The sequence below is a fragment of the Bombina bombina genome, chromosome 5 (genome assembly GCF_027579735.1).
Source record: "Bombina bombina isolate aBomBom1 chromosome 5, aBomBom1.pri, whole genome shotgun sequence".
Taxonomy (NCBI): domain Eukaryota; kingdom Metazoa; phylum Chordata; class Amphibia; order Anura; family Bombinatoridae; genus Bombina; species Bombina bombina.
In genome coordinates this window covers 502580676-502604472 of record NC_069503.1, presented here as the reverse complement: position 1 = coordinate 502604472, position 23797 = coordinate 502580676, and the positions used below count along the sequence as shown (strand labels likewise).

The 23797-nt window shown below is 38.3% G+C and overlaps 1 protein-coding gene across 1 annotated transcript in view; it reads right to left on the bottom strand.

The window, feature by feature from the left end:
• ANLN (anillin, actin binding protein) overlaps positions 1-23553 on the bottom strand; it is a 130238-nt gene extending 106685 nt beyond the window's left edge. The window contains exon 1 of the mRNA XM_053714413.1: positions 23308-23553. Coding sequence (XP_053570388.1) covers positions 23308-23325 — 18 coding nt within the window. The 5' untranslated portion in view covers positions 23326-23553. The remainder of the gene's footprint in view (positions 1-23307) is intronic.
• Between the last annotated feature and the right edge of the window lie 244 nt (positions 23554-23797).

The following is a 23797-nucleotide window of genomic DNA, read 5'->3' as shown; positions in this document are numbered from 1 at the left end:
TGTTTTAAAGCCTTAAAAGTATTGCACACCAAATTTGAAAGCTTTAACCCTTAAAATAACGGAACCGGAGCCGTTTTTACATTTAACCCCTATACAGTCCCAGGAATCTGCTTTGCTGAGACCCAACCAAGCCCAGAGGGGAATACGATACCAAATGACGCCTTCTATAAGCTTTTTCAGTGGATCTTAGCTCCTCACACATGCATCTGCATGCCTTGCCTTCCAAAAACAACTGCGCATTAGTGGCGCGAAAATGAGGCTCTGCCTATGACTAGAGAAGGCCCCCATCTGAAAAAGGTGTCCATACAGTGCCTGCCGTTTTTTAAACAACAATCCCCAAGATTATAATAACTATAAAGCGCTATAATCTGTCAAATATGCTTAGCAAGTAATCGTTTTAGCCCAGAAAAATGTCTACCAGTTTTTTAAGCCCTTATAAAGCCTTTATTCTTATACTTAAACTAAGAAAATGGCTTACCGGTCCCCATAGGGAAAATGACAGCCTTCCAGCATTACCAAGTCGTGTTAGAAATGTGGCCATCATACCTCAGGCAGAAAAGTCTGCCAACTGCTTCCCCCAACTGAAGTTACTTCATCTCAACAGTCCTGTGTGGAAACAGCAATCGATTTTAGTAACGTTTGCTAAAATCATCTTCCTCTCACAAACAGAAATCTTCTTCTCTTTTCTGTTTCAGAGTAAATAGTACATACCAGCACTATTTTAAAATAACAAACACTTGATTGAAGAATAAAAACTACATTTAAACACCAAAAAACTCTTAGCCATCTCCGTGGAGATGTTGCCTGTGCAACGGCAAAGAGAATGACTGGGGTAGGCGGAGCCTAGGAGGGATCATATGACCAGCTTTGCTGGGCTCTTTGCCATTTCCTGTTGGGGAAGAGAATATCCCACAAGTAAGGATGACGCCGTGGACCGGACACACCTATGTTGGAGAAATTAAATTATCAGGTAAGAATAATTTATGTTTTTCTTCTTAAAAGGGAAGAGTCCACAGCTGCACCACAGCCTGAATTACTCAACACACAAAAATGAAAAAATAAGTACTAATGACACAGAAAAAAACCCAAGCCCAGGTAACTGCACATCAGTTACACCAACGGCACAGCCGAACTAGAGACCACGCAGACCCAGAGTCCTTCAGGTCCAAACAACCACAGGACACGACAACCAAGAAGGTACCCGGCTCAACACCTAAAACCAACCCAAGGTTGTCTATACAAAGGCAACACCCAGGGAGACAACTCCCTAGAACACAAGGACCCAAAAAGAAGATACATACACAGGGAACATGTCCTCAAAAGGACTCGAAACTTCTCATGTCCCCCAATCTCATACGGTACTCCAGGAAATTCGTGAGTCCCCAGATGCTCCATAACATATCTAGATCTGGAGGCTAGATAGGCGGAGACAGTAGGAACAGGACATCCCAGCAACTAGAACAGAGCTCTCGCAGAGAACTCAAAACGCCTGAACAGGAACTCTCAAAGACCAGCCTCAAAAAGGAAGGCTGACCCTATTGCTAACTCAAAACCTCCTAAAGGTGCGTCAAGCTAGTTAGCATCCAGACAAAAGCAAGTTGCTGTAACTGGATACACCATCACTAAGCAAATCGCTGTGGATGGTTCCAGTAAAACATGTGCAGAGTAGCCACAGTGCAATAGTATGCTGAGCTAGCTGTCCAGCTCCAAGGGCGTACAGCCCACCGAATAGCAGCTCCAAGAAGCGTCCCATCCCGGCACCAGTAGAAAGGACGACATCCAAAGTCCTCCCTCAAGAAAAGGGCCAACAGCAGAATGGTCAACATTGCATAGAGTAACCAATCCCTAACCTTCCCAGCCCAAAGATCGAAGACAAGAGTCCCAGACTACAGGAGAGAAGAGAGGATCAACGAGGAACAAAATCCCCTGTTAGACCGCTGCTACAAACGGCATGCTACCGTGAGTCAAAAAAACATGCTGCTCGGGTACAAGATCCCTTACACGCAGTCGTGGACAAAAAAAAAAAAAAAAGGCACACTTCCCAAGGGAAGAAGTCCCCCAAAAGCCTCAGCATCCATATATTGGATACACGTAGTGGAAGCCACCACTGGAGCAAAACCCTTAGTCTTCTGCTGCGGGAACGGAGGAACCATACACTGCATCACAGCTCCCCTCCCAGGAACCTGAAACACAGGAAGGGAAAAAAACCCTGCAAGGCAGGACCAAGTACCCCCAGGACTCCACGATACTAAGGTGACTCCAAAACCAGAGAACCCAAACCCTACCCTGAAAGAGAAGGGAATGAACAGGGGAAAAAAAAAAAAAAAAAAAAAAACTACCATATAGAGGGGAGACCCCTTGGCTACATGGCCAACCCGGTTGAAAAGCACCTAGAGTCTACAGGAACATTGTGAATGCACCAGAAGACAAGTAGGGGCCCGTCAGAAAGGCCTAAAGCTTGAGCCCAAGTCAAAGAGGCATCTCTCAAGAGTCCTAGCCCCAACTAAGAGGGCTCACGGGACCACAACTTCAAGTGAGAACCGAACCATCCACACAGAGACGAGGGTTCTCGACAATGGACGATGAAAAAAATCCAATCTCAAAGAGAACCCTAACTGCCTCCCCTCCAAGGAGGAGAGCACCTCTAAAGTCAATAGATCTGACAATCTTAATAGCCTCAAACTCAAGAGTCACAAAGGACTCCTAAACAGTCTGAGAATCAGCATCCAGTGAAATGGAACGCAAGAAATCTCGTAGGCAAGCGGCAACACGTGATACCCAGGCAGGGTAACATCAGTACCCGAAGGAATTGATAATACAAGGCTTGCGTAGCATAGAGGACGCAACACACCCGAATGGCAAAGACCCTAGTCCGACCGAGGGTATTAGCTGAAATAGACGACAGTCAGAGAGCTTGAAAAAGCTATTATTGAAGGAAACTACCAAACTGAGTTGCAACTCCCACAGAAGGCAGGGAATTCCTGCACACCAGCTCTCAGAGTAACATGAACATCTGAACAGAAAAAAACATGCCCGCACACCTGACCAGACGATCTTCCCCCCTCTCCCAAAAGTGGGGAAGGATGAAGCTCCGCCATCGCAAGAAAGAGTGCATTAAGCTAGCAAGTCAGCATCCGGAAGAACATCGAGTGAAAACCAAACGTTAATCACCCGGCACATAAGACCAAAACAGGTCACACACACAACTCCCAAATTCCATTTAAAGGAAATAACGGTTCTAAGTCTTGGGTACCTGAAGAAGAATCATAGCCCAGGCGAGTAGCCCGAATCGACCACCCTTAGAGTGATACGCACAACCATCCGTCCGGAGAAGTTGCATATAAACCAAAGACCTCATACATCAGTAGGATCCAAGCCCGGAGTCCATAGAATAGGCCTAGATGTATCCTCAGCACCACAAAGGTGACATGAACCCTGGTAACAGCTGAAAAAGCGCCCGACCAGTGCCAGCCTGGTATAAGAGCAATCTGGAACTGTTCAAGGTCCAAGAAAATTTGTCCCGAAGGATCAATAAATGAACTAGAAAAAAGAAAAAAACTTTAAGACGAAATCTAACATACCTGACCTTAAGGAAAAACAAATTAAACCCATCCATCCGGATCAAAAATAAAATGAAAGGACTCGCAGTTAATCCAGAAGCCAAAGTAGAGACCGCAAAACGGACTCTACTGAGCCAACAGTCCTCCAGGAGACACCGTCACACAATCCCCCACCGCTCAGCCCCCACAAATGAAAGGGACACCAGTCGAAACTCTCAAGGAAACAAGGCAAAGGAGAACTGATTAAACCAAAAAGGTCCCCTAATGAAAAAAAAAAAAAAAAAAAAAAAAACCACCTCCAAGAGTGAGCCCAGCACACAGAGACCCAAAAGGGACCTAAACAGGGAAAGGAGGCCACGCCTATACCAAGCAAATCCCGGGCACAGAGACAGAACAGACGTCTCTCCAACATCCTGCAAGCACGGAATGCAACTGAAGAGGCAAAGTCCTCCCAGTGTCCGACCATAGAAAACCCAAGGCATTCGAGCATGAAAAAGTGTGCACTACACCCAGGTGAAAAACCCCAAGTTTGAGAACACAGAGTCCATAACAGGATGAAACAGAGGGTACTTGCGAGGAAGAAGAAGAAGTCAAGCGAGAAAACAGACCACAAAAGCATCCCTTGGATAGAGGGCATGCTCCAGGCAACCTAAGTCGCCAGACCTACACACAGGTCCCTAAAAAAAGAATACAAAACCTTAATCGAGGCCCCCCGAGTATACCCTCAAAATCACAAAGGAAGAGTTAACCCTCTTCTGAAATCAATGGAGCAAGTTGAAAGGATAATCTATACTTTAACAGACTGAGCTAACAGGATAGACTCAACGAGCCCACACAAGCAGATGAGACTTCGACCCAAACGCAGCGCCTTAGACCGCTCGGCCATCCTGACCTGTAGACCCACACCCAGCTGGACCAATCCAGCCTCAGGGATCCAAGACAGGGGAACAAAAGAATCCCGAAACAGGTACAGGAACAAGTAAGGATAGCATAGCCATCCCCACAGAGTACAAGTACAACACGACTCTGAAAAAAGACAACAAAGGCCATAGACCTAAGGATCTATCAAAATAAAGGCCCAACAAGTCTGACTTGAAGCCAGCAAGAACCCAGGGGGAACCAATCCATCCTTTCCATCTCCCATTTAGGAGAATCCCCAAGTAAAGACTCCATCTCCATAGGGAGGAGAATATCCCCTAGAGAAAAGAAAAAAAAAAAAAAGGGATGATGCCGGAAGGGCAGCAACTCCTCAAGGCCCAAAACCACCGGAAGATAAATTCCCAACACAGATGTCCTAGAAAAGGATCCCCCTACAAGTAGCATGCCAAGCAGAGGCACAGCCAACCCATTTGCCTGCAGAGCATCCACTGGAACATTGACAAGCTGACCGGGGGAATGCAACCCTAAGGCGCACCAGATATTGGACATCCAGCGTCAGCAGCTGGGTATGAACCAACAACCCTTGAGGCACAAGCCACACATTTTTCACTAGATGACATGGGCTACTCTTGTGGCAAAGAGTAAAAAATACTCCTAAAACCTGGCCAACCATGACCAGGTCAGGTAGATGGAATAAGGACATAGCCCAAGTTCCCACAACTTTGGAACAACCCGACCAGCCCTGAGATCCAAGATTCCAAAAACACCCAAAACTGGTCAGGAAAAAGGCCAAACGAAGCTTCAGCAACTGGAAGTCTAAGGGAGAAAAACAGGTCCGGGCACCTAATAGTTCAGGCAAACCTTACCCTAGAACACCCCAACTGGCCAAAAAGACAGACAAAAGGCATATGGATGCATATCCAGAGAATCCAGATAGCGAGAAGAACTCAAAAGCCCCCGACCAAAGGAAGGAACCACCCCTATCTAAAGTCCAATTCTCCAAGGAGCAAGGCTAGAAGTCGTATTCAGATACTTCTCAAAGCCTCAGGACAACCAAGGGATACCTCGAGGTCCCAAAAAAAAAAAATCCTACTAGCAAGACTAGTCTCCCTATCACCTCCGCACAAGCAGAGGACACAAAGAAAAAGGCACTAAGCCTACCCAGCTCCAGAAAACCCTGAGCCAAACAAAGTCCCCGCAGGGAACAACCACCACCCGAAAACACAGATCCCTAAAAAGAGATCTTACTCACCCGGAGACAATGGAAGAAGACCCAAAAGGTCTCATAACTCGGACAGACAGTACTTGTCAAAGAGTAAGAGCTGCATCTAGATACACTATAAACAGCTGAACCTAAAATTGGCTTGCTGCTAAATTTTACATTACTGCTTTTAAAATAAAGATAACAAGAGAACTAAGAAAAAAATAGGAGTAAATTAGAAAGTTGATTAAAATTTCATGCTCTATCTGAATCATGAAAGAAGAAAAAAATTGGGTTCAGTGTCCCTTTAAGCCTTTGGCTGGGGTGTCTTTGCCTCCTCCTGGTGGTCAGGCTCAGTATTTCCCAACAGATAGGAATGATGCCGTGGACTCTCCTCATATTAAGGAAATATCTGGCTCCTACATTTTTGGCCGTGCTCCTAGATCTGTATCAAGCCCTGATCTAGACTATATCAAATAAATGAATATGTTTACCATTGCTTGTGTTAACCCCTTGACTACCAGAGAGCTGCAACACATTCCAAAGCAATGCAATTCTCTTGAACAGCTGAGAGGTTAAATACTATAATTTGGGGCAATTTTTTATTTCTTTTAATAGGATCAAGTTCAATACAGTAATGAGAAGTAAATTTATTTCTGGCACATTTCAAAATTTACTTCAATATATATGTCAGACCTCCTGTATCATGTGACAATCATAAGCCAATAAAAACACATATACTATGTAGTCTTGCACAGTTGTTTAAAATAAGCTTTGTGCTTGTGCAAAAGTTCTATATATCTATATCTATCTATATCTATCTATATAATGCACCGAAATAGAAATTCTGGACTGAAACTGAACCCGAAAATCCAGGATGCACTTGGCCTAAAACCGAAACAAATACCGAAAATATCTTTTTTCTCAAATTATTGTAAAATATTTTTTTTTCTTTTTTTTTGCATAATTAGACTAAAAAAAAAAAAGTTCACACTTTTATAGAAAGTAACACAGTAACATTGGACAAAAATATCTTAAAACAATAATATGCTACACAATAATGTTACCAAGAAAAAAAAAACAGGCAAAAAATGAAAGTGCCATTTTTGGCCAAAATGTTTCTGCGACCAAAATTTTGGTGCATCCCTACTTTAAACAATATTAAATATCAATATACTGTATTATTCTTTATTTAGTTCTATGTAACAGAATCAGATTTAACAGTTTGTTTGTTTTTTACCAATTATCCAAATAAAGTATAGTCATAGAAATCTCATATGCAAAACAGTAAGTCAAGTAATGAACTTAAAGGGACATTATACACTCATTTTTTCTTTTGTAATTCAGATATAGCATGCAATTTTAAGCAACTTTATAATTTACTCCTATTATCAATTTTTCTTCGTTCTCTTGCTATCATTATTTGAAAAAGAAGGCATCTAAGCTTTTTTTTGGTTTCAGTACTCTGGACAGCACTTTTTTATTGGTGGATGAATTTATCCACCAATCAGCAAGGACAACTCAGGTTGTTCACCAAAAATGGGCCGGCATCTAAACTTACATTCTTGCATTTCAAATAAAGATACCAAGAGAATGAAGAAAATGTAATAGGTGTAAATTCGAAATTTGCTTAAAATTTCATGCTCAATCTGAATCACGAAATAACATTTTTGGGTACAGTGTCCCTTTAAGTCTGAAAACCTAAAGATCAGTGCCACATCTCTCCCCAATTTGTTATCTTATTTCTGTTAAAATTAAACTATGGAGATTTTGTTAACAGAATGGAAGATGCAAGCCCTGTGGTCTCAAAATCGGTTCCTCTAACTACAGAAAACTGGTGAGTAAATTTTGACCAGCAAAAAAAAAAAAAAACTTAAATTACAACATTACATGTTAATATATTCTAATAATGTTCAGATCGCCGATGTGCCAGGAACATGAAACACAAAATACCTAGCATACCAAGAGAACAAAACAAATGAAATAGAAATAAATGGGAACGTTATTAAAATAGCATTCTCTATCTGAATCATGAAGGAAAAAAAAAAAAAAAGTTTCATATCCCTTCAAATCTATTAGGAAACTGCAGAAAAGGACGTTTACTGTCCTCTTGCTAACATACTGTACATTGCACTGTTGACTGATGCACTTACACTACTACACTTTTAATACTGACAGAGAAAGCTTACTGTTCAATACACTACTGCTGTTATATGAGAGAATGCGTTTATAGTTAAATACAATTAACGACTTTGTTAATAGTTAAAATAATTAAAGGGCCATAATACCCAAATGTTTAAACACTTGAAAGTGATGCAGTATAGCTGTAAAATGCTGACTAGAAAATATCTCCTGAACATCTCTATGTAAAAAAGAAAGATATTTTACCTCAAAAGTTCCTCAGTAGCCACCTCCCATTGTTAAGGATTTCTAAGCAGCATTTTAGTGTGTCTGTCCTGGGACATCTTAGGGGATGAGCCTCGTGAACTCTCATATTATTTCACCAATCAGGTAAAGGAAGCTTACTATGAAATCTCATGAGAGTTAAATCAAATATCATGAGATCACAGTAAGAGTTCATGACCTCAGCACTGCTGATGGGCTGCTGTTCATTTCTTCATTTTTTTATTTTTTTTTTTACCTGCAGCTGGGAGCAGCTGAGTATAACTTTTTACACAGAACTTACTCTGCTGAGCTGAGGAAATTGTGAGGTAAAATACCTTCCTTTTTTACATAGAGATGCTCAGGTAATATTTTCCTGTCAGTTTTAAGTGATTTAGCATTTGAGTATTATGTCCCTTTAAGGTTAAAAAGGACAGTCTGCAAAATATTTATTGTTTTAACCCCTTAATGACAACTGACGTACCAGGTACATCCTGCAAAAACTGTCAGTTAGTGACAATGGACGTACCTGGCACGTCATTTGTCTAATTGAGTGCTGAAAGCGATTGCGATCGCTTCCAGCAGCTCTCAGGGTATTGCAGTGATGCCTCGATATTGAGGCATCCTGCAATACCCTTTTACAGGCATCCAATGCAGAGAGAGACACTCTGTGGCCCTCTCTTCACCGGTAGCGATGGTGCCGTTAGTTGGTGGGTGGGAGCTTACCAGGGAGGTGGGTGGCCCATCGCTACCCGGCATCAGGTTCCTGTAAGTGCAATGTGCACGCTGGGTGCCGGGAAAGTGCGCTCAGCAACCACTGCCACCAATGAACCCTGAATTAAGAGGGAGGGGAAACTAAAAAATGTATTGGACATAAAAGGACCTGGTAGGGTTATAGCGGTATTGAGGGGGCAGCTACACTACAGAAAAGCTTAAAAAAAAAAACACACAACAAAAAAAAAAAAAAAAAAAACAAAAAAAAACAAACTGTTTTTGGCAGCAAATAGGTAGCAGGGGGAGAGTTAGAGAGCTGTTTGGGGTGGAGATCAGAGAGGTTGGGGGCTAAGGCAGAGGTCCATCACTGCTGAATTATTTTATTATTTTTTTAAATAACATTTTTTATTTTAGTACTGGCAGACTTTGTCAGTACTTAAGATGGCGGGGACAATTGTGGGTTGGGGGAGAGAGCTGTTTGGGAGGGATCAGTGGGTGGGATGTGTCACTGCTTCACTGCTGGGCATAATACAAGTGTGGTGCACAGCGGCATTTAGCGGCCTTCTAATTGCCAAAAAGCAACCCCAAAGCCATATACTGTATGTCTGCTATTTCTGAACAAAGGGGATCCCAGAGAAGCATTTACAAACATTTGTGCCATAATTGCACAAGCTGTTTGTAAATAATTTCAGAGAGAAACCTAAAGTTTGTGACAAAATTTGGGAAAAAGTGAACGATTTTTTTTTTTATTTGATCGCATTTGGCGGTGAAATGGTGGCATGAAATATACCAAAATGGGCCTAGATCAATACCTTGGGTTGTCTTCTAAAAACGATATATACATGTCAAGGGATATTCAGGGATTCCTGACAGATATCAGAGTCCCAATGTAACTAGCGCTAATTTTGAAAAAAAAAAAAAAAGTGGTTTGGAAATAGCAAAGTGCTACTTGTATTTATTGCCCTATAACTTGCAAAAAAAAGCAAAGAACTTGTAAACATTAAGTATTTCTAAACTCAGGACACATTTTAGAAACTATTTATTTTGGTTGTTTTTTGGTGGTTGTAGATGTGTAACAGATTTTGGGGGTCAAAGATAGAAAGTGTGTTTTTTTCCATTTTTTCCTCATATTTTATATTTTTTTATAGTAAATTATAAGATATGATGAGAATAATGGTATCTTTAGAAAGTCCATTTAATGGCGAGAAAAACGGTATATAATATGTGTGGGTACAGTAAATGAGTAAAATAACACAAACACTGCAGAAATGTAAAAATAGCCCTCGTCCTTAAGGGTAAGAAAATTGAAAAATGGTCCGGTCATTAAGGGGTTAAAATATAGATAATCCCTTTATTACCCATACCCCAGTTTTGCATAACCAACAGATATATTAATGTACTTTTTACCTCTGTGATTGATTACCTTGTATCTAAGCCTCTTCTGACAGCCCCCTGATCACATTACTTTTTATTATCTATTGGCTTGCATTTAGTGCTGTGCTAACTCTTAAATAACTCCTCGGGCGTGAACACAATGTTATCTATATGGTTCACATGAATTAACCTTCTCCTGTTGTGAAAAGTTAATAATAAAAGCATTTGATTATGGGGCTGTCTATAATGGCATAGAAACAGGCAGAAATTTAGAGGTTTAAATGTTATAAAGTATCAATGTTTGTTGTGCAAAGCTGGGGAATGGGTAGTAAAGGGGTCATCTATCTTTTTCAACTACAACAATTTTAGTGTAGACTATTTGCATAGATCCTCCTATACATCATTTGTTTAACAATACCCAGATTTACTTGTGTGATCGACAGCTAGTTGTGGTGTTGTACAGCTTTAGATCTGTCACATTATTATGCTAATATAAAACATATGAATATCTGTTAATACATGTTCAGGGTATCTCATATTAATTGTTTTTACATATTACACTTTACATGGCTGCTCATGCATTGCAGATTCCTCCCCCCTAGCAGGGACAGCGCCCACAGAATAAGTGTTTATTCCACACACAAATATAAAAATAGTGAGAACAGAACCAAGTTCCTTTAAAAAGAGACATTGAACATTAATATTCGAAATAGAATGTCTTCAAAGCAACTATTAGGCCAATAATATGCATATGTATTAGTTGTTTAAAGGGCCACAAGTCGAAAAATTACATGCTCTAATTTGTTAGAGGAAAGGGGTTAAAACACAGTAGAAGTACTGAACAGGACCTGAAGAGCACTGCTGGCCCCAAGTAGAAACTAATGCTCATCCAATCAGCAGTGCTAGGTACACAGCCGAGTTGTGCTTTGTGGGTCCTGAGCAGTACTTCTACTGTGTGTTTAACACATACTAGTGAAGGGACGTTCGTTTTAAAATTGCATGCTCTAACAAATTAGAGCACGCAATTTGTTTGACTATTATGGCCATTTAAATATTTAAAAAGGAAAATGTAACTGTTTAGTGTCCATAGAGCAAGGGGTGCTGCCATGTCATAACCTAGGCCAGTTATGGACAGTTCTAAATGGGTCACTGTGGAATACAGCAGTGTTGAGTCTGGACTACGATTCTCACAATAGAATTATAGGAAAAGGGGACAACATAAATAATGAAAGTATATTGAAAACATTTAACGTCCCTTTAAGTTTTAAGAGTGGTCTTGCCTAACCTTTTCAGTTGTAAAGGTCTGCACCAGCATTTTATGGATTAATTCCAGTATTCATTTTATGCTGCAGATGTAAATAACCAAAAAAAACAGTCATAAAATGTTTTGTACAAGAATGTACTTGCTGGGTCAGCAGCATTAGGTAATATTGGTAAGGATTCAAATAAAGCTATTAATAAAAGCATCAGACAAGTATTTTTTCAAATGCAGAGAAAAATAAGTGACAACAAATCTCATCTTGAGATCCCTCCTACAAAAGGAACAGTACAAGCCTTGTGTGTGACTAAGCAATGTATAAATTTCATCGTGAGGACCCCCACTGGAAGCTATATTGTATTGTTACCACATGTGGAAGCATTTTGCAAACAGCCAATTGCCAGAGAAAGCCACTCTGCATATGCTGTAAGCTTACACAATCACATGCAAAGTTAGTTTTTTTCTGCTTTTATATAGCGTACGTTAGTCAGATAAATTTGTGTCAATGGCGAAAAGCTGCAGTGCATCTTAACGTACTGTATTTAGTAAGTGACTCACAATTATGTAATGGAATTAAACCCCACCCAATGCCATTCAAATTAGCCAATCGGTTTTTATTTTTTTTTAATGGTATCTGTCAGCAGAGTTACAATTGTTGGCTGTTTTGCTTTTTCAGGTTGCAGCTTGCAAGCTACATAGCAGCTCTGTGCTGACAATATTCACAAAGCTATGTGCTGGAAGGCTGCCCAATGCTTCAAACCAACGGACCAGATATTTTCTCTTTGCCTGTAAGACAGGAAAGCTACATACTACCAATTATGGAAATAGATGCTGGGGAGACAATTACACATAATTCAACAGATGGTATTCCTTTTCTTCAAATAATGCAAGAGACTAGCGTTCTGCAACTTCTAAATCAAAGTGAAACAGAATAGAATAGATACGGTATATTATGACTCCATACATTTACTAATTCTCTAGATTTTAAAAGATAAACAAAAACAAAAAACAAAACAAAAAAAAACAAAACAAAAAAAAAACACATCTAATAAGTTTCTTGAAGTTGTTTTTTTTTTTTTGAGGATTCTTATTCACCCGTGCCCCCCCCCCCCCCACAAAAAAAATCCTTATGTGCCTTTCTTTTGTCGCTGTGCCCAACAGATTGGTCCTTAAATGGACAGAAAAGTGTCCCTGTTTTATTACCCTAACCCCTAGCACTTTTTTCTAATACTATCCTATCAAAATGAATATGTCATCCTGCTGCCTCTTCTCAGAACCCACTCTTTGCTTACAATAAGAGCTATGTGAAATCACCATGTTCAATATCAATCATCAGTGCAGCTTCTGATAGGAAGGGGAAAAAATGGACATAAATGTGCATAAAAAAAATAATTAGTGTTTGAATGGGTAATACAACTCATAGTTCTATGCCAGCAATAGTGCAAAAATACAATGCTCTACTGCAGAGCTAGTTAGTCGGTTTAAAATAAAAATAAATTCTATGTGTATTAAATGTTACCATTTGTATGAAAATGTAAATTCTGACACACAGCACCTTCAGCACTCCCTCAAGCAAAAGCAAGATGCTTGCAAGGCCCTACATGCACTGAATGCAGTTGTCGCCCTATTAGCACCAAGATTAAAATGAATGTAAATTTTGATGCTACTGTGACAGATTTTTAAAATGCGATTAAAAACAGGGGTACTTTAACTCAAAATTTACATTTCACTCCTGTTGTGAAAAAAATTGACCAAAATAGATTAAAGGGACAGTAAAGTAAAAAAAAAAAACAAAAAAAAAAACATTTAAATAGGGCATATAGTTTTAAACAACTTTCCAATTTACTTTTATTACCAATTTTGCTTTGTTCTCTTGGTATTCTTAGTTGAAAGCTAAATCTAGGAGGTTCATATGCTAATTTCTTAGACCTTGAAGGCCACCTCTAATCGGAAAGCATTTTGACAGTTTTTTATCACTAGAGGGCGTTAGTTCATGTGTTTCATATAGATAACATTGCGCTCAGGCACGTGAAGCTCCTAGGAGCAAACACTGATTGGCTAAAAATGCAAGTCTGTCAAAAGAACTGAAATAAGGGGGCAGTTTGCAGAGCCATAGATACAAGGTAATTACAGAGGTAAAAAGTGTATTTATATAACTGTGTTGGCTATGCAAAATTGGGGAATGGGTAATAAAGGCATTATCTACCTTTTTAAACAACAAAAATTCTGGTGTTTACTTCCCTTTAATGGGACACTGAACCCAATTTTTTTCTTTTGTAATTCAGAAAGAGCATGCAATTTTAAGCAACTTTCTAATTTACTCCTATTATCAATTTTTCTTTGTTCTCTTGCTATCATTATTGGAAAAAGGCATCTAAGCTTTTTTTTTGGTTTCAGTACTCTGGACAGCACTTTTTTTATTGGTGGTTGAATTTATACACCAATCAGCAAGGACAACCCAGGTTGTTCACCAAAAATGGTCCGGCATCTAAACTTACATTCTTGCATTTCAAATAAAGATACCAAGAGAATGAAAAACATTTGATAATAGGAGTAAATTAGAAAGTTGCTTTAAAATTTCATGCTCAATATGAATCACGAAAGAAAATTTTTGGGTACAGTGTCCCTTTAACATTGCGTTTGCTGCAATTGTTTATTTAATGGTCAAAAACCACCCACCACTTTCATTTGTTGAGGAAGGCAATCTGGACTTGAGTATTTTGATAATAGGGGTTGCCACTATCATTGTGTTAACAAAACGTGTGTGGGCACAAACACACAAAACAGTGATTCATCACTTTAAATGACAAACACAAAACCCTAATGCAACTGCAAGGTTATTAATCCGCAGCTTGATAAATCGACCCCTTAGAAATTCTCAGTGTAGCCCGTACCTACAGCTAGATAAGCAGACACAACAAAACCTACTGATCATGGCAATAAACTGACTGTAGCTACTTTATGGTGTCTCCTAGCAACTCTTTAAAAGAACCCTTTGCCTTCTTATAGAGACCCCAGCCTCCTTATGGAGCTGTGACAGGAAGTAATAGACACATTGCCAAATTAAGTTTAAGGGATAAAAAGGTAAAATCATTTTACAAATGATGATTATTACATATTGTGATGATTAACCCACTGCTCAGTGCTTTGTTTGTTACAATAATGAAACATAGGTCAAAGCTCAGAGAGCTTGTGGTAGGTGTGTATGGTGCCTGCTATATAAGCCACTGCTGAGTCTCATAGGTGTGGTGTTTGAATAATAGTGCACTGGCCCTCACAGAATGAATGTGTGTGTGTATAATAAACATATTTCCTAATGGAAGTATAATGCAAAAAGGTGTTTATTTAAAACTGAAATGCACTCATGTACATTTAAAATTTTCACTTCTCTCTTCCTTTTAACAGTTGCAGAACAAAGATGCAATGGGTGTATAACTGACAAAGACAAAAAGCCTCACATTGCATTATTTCGGGTGACAATCAAAATTTGAAGTATAATGCAGTCTAAAATTGATTTTATTCAAATAGCGAACAAAGCCACATAAGAAACCCATCTACAACATAATCACATTATACAAATCTTGTACTTTTAAATCCATTGTTAGTCCAACAAACAGAAGCGAATACTACTTACTACAATACTGTAGTTTGCTGAAATTTAGGCATATGAATCTTTAGACTAGGGGTATTAAACTCCATGTATCTGGGGGACACTGGCCAAGTGTTCTTCGCCCATGGAGGTCGCTTGAACCGAGTAAGCGCTAGATATACTAGGAACTGGAAGTGACATTTACCCAAGTAGTAGTGCATGGTGGGAGTTGTAGCCCACAACAGACATACAAAATTGTCTACATTTATCTTGTGAGTGCCAAGTGAAGTGATCATTGTGGAACTGTATAACAATGTTAAAAGTGGCATGTATCCAAGCAGTGCATGGTGGTAGTATTTATATTTATTTTGCGAGTGCCTATATAGAACATCAACTAGTTACACTTCTTAGAACCCTAAAAAGAATTGAAAGCCCAAATTAATGGTTTATCTATTAAATAAGCGAGGGCCATATGAAACTATCTTGGGGGCTACAAATGGCCACAGGGACGATACTTTAAGACCACTGTTCTAGACTAACGTAGTTACTCCAATCTACAAAATTAAAGGCAAACCTGGCCACAATTATCATATTATGTATCTGATGAAAAATACACTATGTAAAAATTAAGACCGACTAGCGCTGCGGAATCTGTTGGCGCTCTACAAATAACCGATAATAATAATTAGTGGAATAACTAGACCCCCATTATTCAGACATTGTTGGTATGTGTCTTACTGTAACAAAGACTTATAAGTGCTTGTTATATAGGAGCATATAATCTTAGAAAAATCGTGTTTCAGTGAATAAAGCTACATTAGCTCTAAACTGTCTGCGACAGAGAGACCGATGATGATCTATGATTCAGTGCCCTTAGAGGCACGAAACATTTTCTGGCAAATGAATTTAAAGTGTGTTTTTATGATTTTTAAAGTGCAGCGTTCTCTTGTTTGTATACTGTCTGACTTTGCCTGCGACCAGTCAGTACATAACCAATGTAAACAAACATACTCTAAGAAGCAGGATTTTGTGCAAGGTGGATAAAAGTAATTTTTTTTAACAAATACATTTAAAAAGTGAATGTTCATCATTTTAAATTGTTTTGGTGTTGGAGGGGAAATAAAAAAAAAAAAAACTCTTAAAGTTATTATAAAAGCACCCCTTGTTAAAATCAGTTCCGGAATGTTAGTGATATTGGAGTTTAATTAATCAGTTGTAACGAAGTTGCGCTATAACTTATTTTAATATATATATGAAATGCTAATACCTCGTGATCGCCACCCAGTTCAAAAATATTTTTTTTGTGAGCTAAAGGTTAAAATTGTTCTCCAGTCAAATCTACAGCTACAACAAAAGCGCCATAAGGGGAGAAAGCCGATTGGAGAACAAACCATTATCTCACAGAAAAACTTACTTTTGAAGTGGGCGGTGGAGCACAGGGAATTTGAATTTAACATCCATGTAAAAAAACAAGTAATAACGCAACTTTATTACATCTGAGGAATTAAACTCCATCTAAAATATCACTAACATTCAGGATCTGATTTTAAAAAAGGGAGATTTTACCATCACTTTAAATAATCTAAAGGTTATGCATCCTGAAATATAGGTTAGTTTTTATTATATAGCAAAATGCTGTATATTCATGGCTATAATGTTTAAATTTTTTGGTAAATTAATTCCATTAATCAATTCACATTGTCATACTCCACAGATCTTTCTGTCAAATTATTTGAGGCATTTTTTCTATCTAGAAGATACTACCACATATTGTCGGTTTTGTAGTTCTCAAAATTAAGAATTTGTGTCTGTAGAAATAATTTGCCCCTTCTTCACAGCAAAACTGTTATAAAATAAACATACAGAGTAAAGAAATAGACCCTTAAAGGGACATAATCATGAAAGAAAACTTCTGTGTTTCAGATGGTAGAATTAAATCTGAAAATTGTAATCTCTATCAAATTTGCTTAATTCTCTTGGTGTCCTTTGTTGAAGGAGATCAATGCTCTACTGGGGGTAAGAGTGACCAGCAGCAAGCTTGCAGTAGTGCATTGCTTCTGAGTCTATTTAAATTAAATCCTGTTTTTGTTGCCTATGAAAAGAAAGTGTCTGCTATGCCTTAAAGGGACAGTCTACACCAGATTTTTTGTTTTAAAAGATAGATAATCCCTTTATTACCCATTTCCCAGTTCTGCATAACCAACAGTTATATTAATACACTTTTTACCTCTGTGATTACCTTATATCTAATCCTCTGCATACTGCCCCTTATTTCAGTTCTTTTGACAGCATTTTAGTCAGTGCTGACTCCTAGGTAACTCGAAGTGTGTGAGCACAATATATATATATGGCAAACATGAACTAACGCCCTCTAGTTGTGAAAAACTGTCAAAAAGCATTCAGTTAAGATGTGGCCTTCACGGGCAAATAAATTAGCATATGAGCCTACATAGGTTTAGCTTTCAACTAAGAATAACAAGAGAATAAAGCAAAATTGATGAAAGTAAATTTGAAAGTTGTTTAAAATTACATACCCTATCTGAATCATGAAAGTTTATTTTTGACTAGACTGCCCCTTTAAAAAGGGATATGAAACAGTGCGACTTTAGAAAATAAATTTTAAATCAAAGTAAACATTAAGACAGATTGTATTAAAAATCAGCAAATAACTTCCTTGTTTTAAGTTCTACTATCACATGATGTTTGCAGCAAAAGTCTTCTACTGAACATGTTCAAGAAACTGAATGGAGCTAGTGCAGATATCTCCTAGACACCACTATAAAAGAAAGCTTTTTTTGCCTTCCTGTAGAGACCACAGCATGCTTGTGGGGCTGTGACAGGATGTAATGGACCCTGCACAAATTAAGCTGGAAAAAAAATCCTTATAAAATTATAAATACATATTTATATTAAAAGGGACATTATACACTCATTTTTTCTTTGCATAAATGTTTTGTAGATCTATTTATATTGCCCATAAAGTTTTTTTTTCAAAAAAATGTATAGTTTTGCTTATTTTTAAATAACATTGCTCTGATTTTCAGACTCCTAACCAAGCCCCAAAGTTTTATGAGAATACGCTCGACTACCTACTCCAGCTTGCTCCTGTTTGTGTAAAGGGTCTTTTCATATGCAAAAGAAGGGGGGGGAGGGGGAGTGTTTTATTTACCACTTGCAGTGGGCTTTCCAGCTACCTTTTCAACAGAGCCAAACTAAGAGGTTCTAAGTAAGTTTTTAAACAGTTTTATACTGGATTTTTATATCAGTATCTGTGCATCTTATTCTTTATAGTAGTGTCTTTTACATGCAGTTATATGAAAATGAGTGTATACTGTCCCTTTAAGCATAACAGATTGCTTAGTGTTTTTTGTAATACAAAAATGAATCAGACTGTTTTATAAACCTTTAAAATGGGATATGAGCATCAAAATTAAACTCACGATTCAGATAGAGTGGAGAAAAAAAAAACACTTTCCAATGTTCTGATGTTATCATATTTACTTCTATCTCTTGGCATATGTTGTTGAAACTTTAGCTTCTTTCCATGAAAACATACTTAGGTAGGCTCAAGAGTGTTAATGTGTTGAGCACTATATGGCAGCAGTGTTTGTATCAATACAATACACATCTGCCTAATGGTTACATTCCCGGAATATATTCAGATACTTCAAAACAAATATGGCTGATTTTAACTTTCATACGGACATAATTCCAATCTTACTGTCCCTAACAAAACTTGTTAAAAGGGACAACGTACTATAATTTATTTCCACTTTACTGAGTTCCCAATTACCGATTTAAACACTGGAGTGCACCAATTTATTTATATATAGCTAATCTACCTTGTCATTTAAAATCGCTACCTTTTTCCTGTTGATACCTTCAACTATACTGAAAATTTGAATACTTTAGTGCAGTGTTAGACAAACCCAGTAACCAGGGAACCACTAGCTTCTAGAATTTTACCCCTGGCTCCTAACTTTTGGGTTATTTTCCATATAGCTACATACAAGTAACAGTGTCTGCCTCCCAAAAGTATATCTGGCCCCTAAATATTCTTACTGGCTCCTATGTTTGAGATTTGTCAACCCCTGGTTTAGTATTCTATAGAGAAAAGCTATGTAAACAAAAAACAGCAAACAAGTTCAAAGGGCGGCGAAGAAATTGAATATTTATTTGTATTTTCAATTGCTCTAAGCATCGGCCATTGTGTACAGACAGCGATATTATAAGGAGGCCTTACTATATAGAGATAGATAAGATTAGAAGGTCTTCTATTTCTAAAAGCAAAATCCATTTACATGGGAATGTTTTGATAACAGCTTTAGGGGACATGAAACCCAAATGTTTTTCTTTCATTGTGCAGATAAAGCATGCAATTTGGGGGGGGGGGGGGGGGGGGGGGGGGGAACTTTTCAATTTACTTTTATTATTAAACTTGCTTCATTTTTTTGGTATCCTTTGTTGAAGCAGCAATGCACTACTGGGAACTAGCTGAACACATCAGCAGAGACAATGATAACAGGCACAAGCAGCCACCAATCACCAGCTAGCTCACAGTACTGCATAGGTATGTGATTCAATAAAGGATACCAAGGGAACAAAGCAAATCTGATAATAGAAATACATTGGAAAGTTGTTTAAAATGATATGCTGCCTGAATCATGAAAGAAAAAAAAAATGAGGGTTTCATGTCCCTTTAAGAATGCATTTAGCAAAAACAGCTACAGTATTTATTATCCAAAAATAAACCTAAAGGAGCAATTTCATCTGCATTTACTATAAAAATTATTTGGAAACACATTAAGAGGGGGGCTCATTTTAAAGTTTAGTGTCCCTTTAACTCACAAATTTGATGAATTTTTACATTTTCTCAGTAAGTTACTGACAACATCATTTACATTTGCAACACTTTTCTAGGTTCAGTTGTTGGTATTTTTTGCAAGGCGTGATGTGAAACTGAAAACAGCAATTACAAAAGGGAAACAAAAAAAAACAACAATGTGATTAGGTGTGAAAGCTTTCACACTGAGGTCAGACAACACCAACAGGAAGACCAGACAAAGTATTTTATAAAGCAAAATATTCAACTCAAAAGACATGTGGATAAATGTAAATAGAATGTAATACTGAAACTAACAGTCTGATTCAGTGTGTTACAATCTTATGAATACTTTTATTCCAAAGCACAATGTTTAATTCTACAACATTAAATGAAACAACGTATTAATTATTTTATCAGAAACTAAAATACAAACTTCATATTCAACATTACAGATGTTGAATAACATTAAATGGTGTACATATAGCAATGGTCTCAAAGTATCAGCCCAGGGGCCATATGCAACCCTCAAGATAGTTTATTCTGGCCATCCCTTGTTTATTAGGTAAATTATTAATTTGGCACCATCAAGTCTTTTAGGGTTCTAAGAGGTGTAACAAGTTGATGTTCTCTATAGGCACAAGATAAATATAAAGACAAACATGCATTGTCCAGTGTAGACTCCCATCATGCACTGCTTGGATAAATGTCACTTTATATTCAGTTCCAGAATGATCACTTCACTTGGCACTCACAAGATAAATATACACTGTATATGTCTATTATGGGCTACAGCTCCCACCATACACTACTACTTGTGTAAATGTCACTTCCAGCTTCTAGTATATCCAGTTCCTGAGCACTCACTCTGTTCAAGTGGCCCCATGGGAGAACAATACTTGGCCAATGGCCCCTGATACAACGAGCTTGATAACATTGATTTAAAGGGACGCCATACTGTACAATTGGATTCTACTTAATGTGTTTCCAATGGTTTGTTATATCTGCCGTAAAGCATAATATATGGGAAATCAATTGTTTAGGTTTATCTTTGTATATGAAATAGCCAGCATTGAGCTTTGAAACTACAAGCTATTAGAATTGGCTGAGCTTGCAGGGAGAACAGTCTTATCTGTCCCTATGCACAAAGACTTCTGTATCTTATCTTTGTCCATATGCAAATACAATACAGCCGAAATTTAACTTTTTTTGGTAACTGTCTCTCCCACCATCAACTGGGTGTTTGATTTCTTCTGAAGGCTCTTGCTTAAATAGCTTATCTGTACTGCAGTTATTGACATTTTTAATCTAGGTGGTGGTTTCAACAGGCAAAAGCAGCTTTTTGAAATGACAACTTGGGAATGAGCTATTTGTAAACAATCAAATACACTCCAGCATGTAAAATTGAACATTTAACATGTTAAAGTGAACAACAATTTACAGTGCACTGTCCTATAAAGCTTTTTAAAGAAAGAAAAAAAGGAAATTATGTGCCTTTTGATAGTGATCTGTATACACATATCACTAATTGAATGCCTGATCAGATACTAAATCCCATGACAACAGAGCCAACTATACGATTTTAGCTCTGGCTCAGCATATTGTATTTTGCCCCACACATCCCTCAATTATAGGCTCATCGCCATTCTGGGTGTCATTAAATTTGTCAACACTGTGTCCCACCTAATTATTTTTATCTGGATTTTGGTTTCTTCAGTGCAGTTTCAGAGGGTAGTGCTACATAATGCCACTTAGAAAGGTAAATAAGCCAAGCAAAAATGTATGTCAATAGCAGATTTAAAAGTGCAAGGCAGGGAAATTTGTAGTTTCAGTAATAATAGAAATTCAAAGTTTAACGCCGCTACGGCATTGTATTCCGTCCAAATTTCTCTGGGCTTTAAGGCCGATGCACAGAATACAACGTCCTAACCGATGGCTTTCCTGAATCCACTGGCGCCTCCCTGATGGGATTGTGGTCTGGAAGGCGTGCATTATAGGGACGCCCCCCTGATGCAATCCCATCATTGAAATCTCATGATCACTTGCACAATTGCGAGATTTCAAATTGTTTACATCAGAACAGTTGTTCCGATGTAGACACTTTAACCCTGGCAGGAAAGGATTAAAGAGACAGTAAACACCTTGAAATAATATATATATAAAATTTTGCTTACACCCAGGGTGATTACATAAGTCTGTGAACCCTGACTTGTTCTCAGTTTGATTATTAGCTTGCATTTGTGTGCGTGGCTGCAGTTGTGCGGCTGTATTAGGGACTCAGGTATGTGGAAGAGACCTTGACGTGGTACCCGGGCTTGTCCCATTTGGCCAAATGTGGTAACTAACTCTTCCAGTTTTGCTTTTAATCCTAGCTGAGAGCTTGTGAGCGACTGCTGGACTTAACAACTTTGCTATATATTGTCCAAATTTGTTTTGCCCACTTTTCATTTAATTAGCTCTGAAAATAGTGGATGTTCTAGTCACCTAGTGTTTAAAGCTGAAGGCTAAACCTACAGCATATCTGCACCTAATTAACTTTAACAGATAACTTCAAACCAAAGCACTTTATACAAATATTATCACAGTGTCTAGCTTTGTTGCCTGCAGATAAAAACCCAGATTGGCATATCTAAATAAGGCAATGCTGTGTGTAGATTAAGAAAAACAACAGCAGCAAATATTAAATTTGTAAAAAAACATCCAGACATGACTGATATTATTTTAGAACACCACATCAAACGTCTTGTAATTACATTGTGTTTACTGTCCCTTTTAAACTATATGCCCCCCCACACACACACAAAAAAGCACCAATCTAGACAATGAGCCATCAAATGTTTGTTATCCCTGCCCTATTCTAGGGTGTGCACTACTGACAGGACTGTCTGGCTTGGCTGATATCTGCAGTGGTTCTATATTACTGTGTGTGTGTGTAAGGTCTCATAATATTGTACTGCCACCCATAAACTCCAACATCTCTTCATTTCTACAAACTTTGGGAGAAATATACAAATAATATTGGTTAGAACCAAACAACAAGGATGTATTGTCCAACAAAGATGAGAGTGTAAAATGTACCCCTCTCATACTAATGGATAATTCTTCAGGCAAGCAGTAGTGGCATTTGAACACTTTGTAGACTATCATGATCCACTCCAACATCTCTTCATTTCTGCAGACTATGGGATAAATATACAAATAATGTTGCAGTCTAGAAGCAAGCAACAAGAATTTAAAAGGACCCCCTCCCATACTAATGGCTAACAAGGACTTCATGCAGGGAGGAAGTAGATGCCTTGGAACACTTTGTAGACATCCAGGTCGATCACAGGAAAAAAAAAAAACACTAGGAGGAGTTACACAGGGCTTGTCCTAAATTAAATAATATAGAATATATATCTTTGCATCTTAAACTATTCGCTTGTTATTATATCACAGCTTTTAAAGCCATTACCTGAATACAGGGTAAATTAAGAACCTAAATGGTATGAAGAAGCAGCACGGGGTAAGCACCAGCATATATCTCACCTCTGTAAATGGATCCATGACTGTGTGTTGCGCTTTGTTCTTCCACTAGTGTATATCTCCGGTATCGCTCCAAGACTATGTAGTTCTCAGTATGATAATTACAGTCACTCTTGTTGCGGTCGCCCTGTCTCTCACTAGGCTGAGTGTCCCTGTCACTATATTCCCAGTAATCACCCCTCTGTCTCTAACAGTCCTGAAGACGATTCAAATATTTGAATTTCACCGCCGTGCCTTCTCTGCCGGTCATGTGACAGGGGTGAGTGGCGGTGATGGATGGAAACGCTATCTGAATGGCTGGAAGCCGGAATAGGCGTGATCTTCCTGTACGTGGTGCGTCATGTACAGAGTTTGATGGTCTGATAGCTAGATTGGAGTGGAAGGAAAGGGTTGGCATGTCACGTGCTTTGCTGCTCCCAGTCTCTCTTTAGTAGTAGCTACTCTGTCAGACTGTCTGGTCTCTAGTCTGGTTACGATTCAGTCAGTGGTGTTT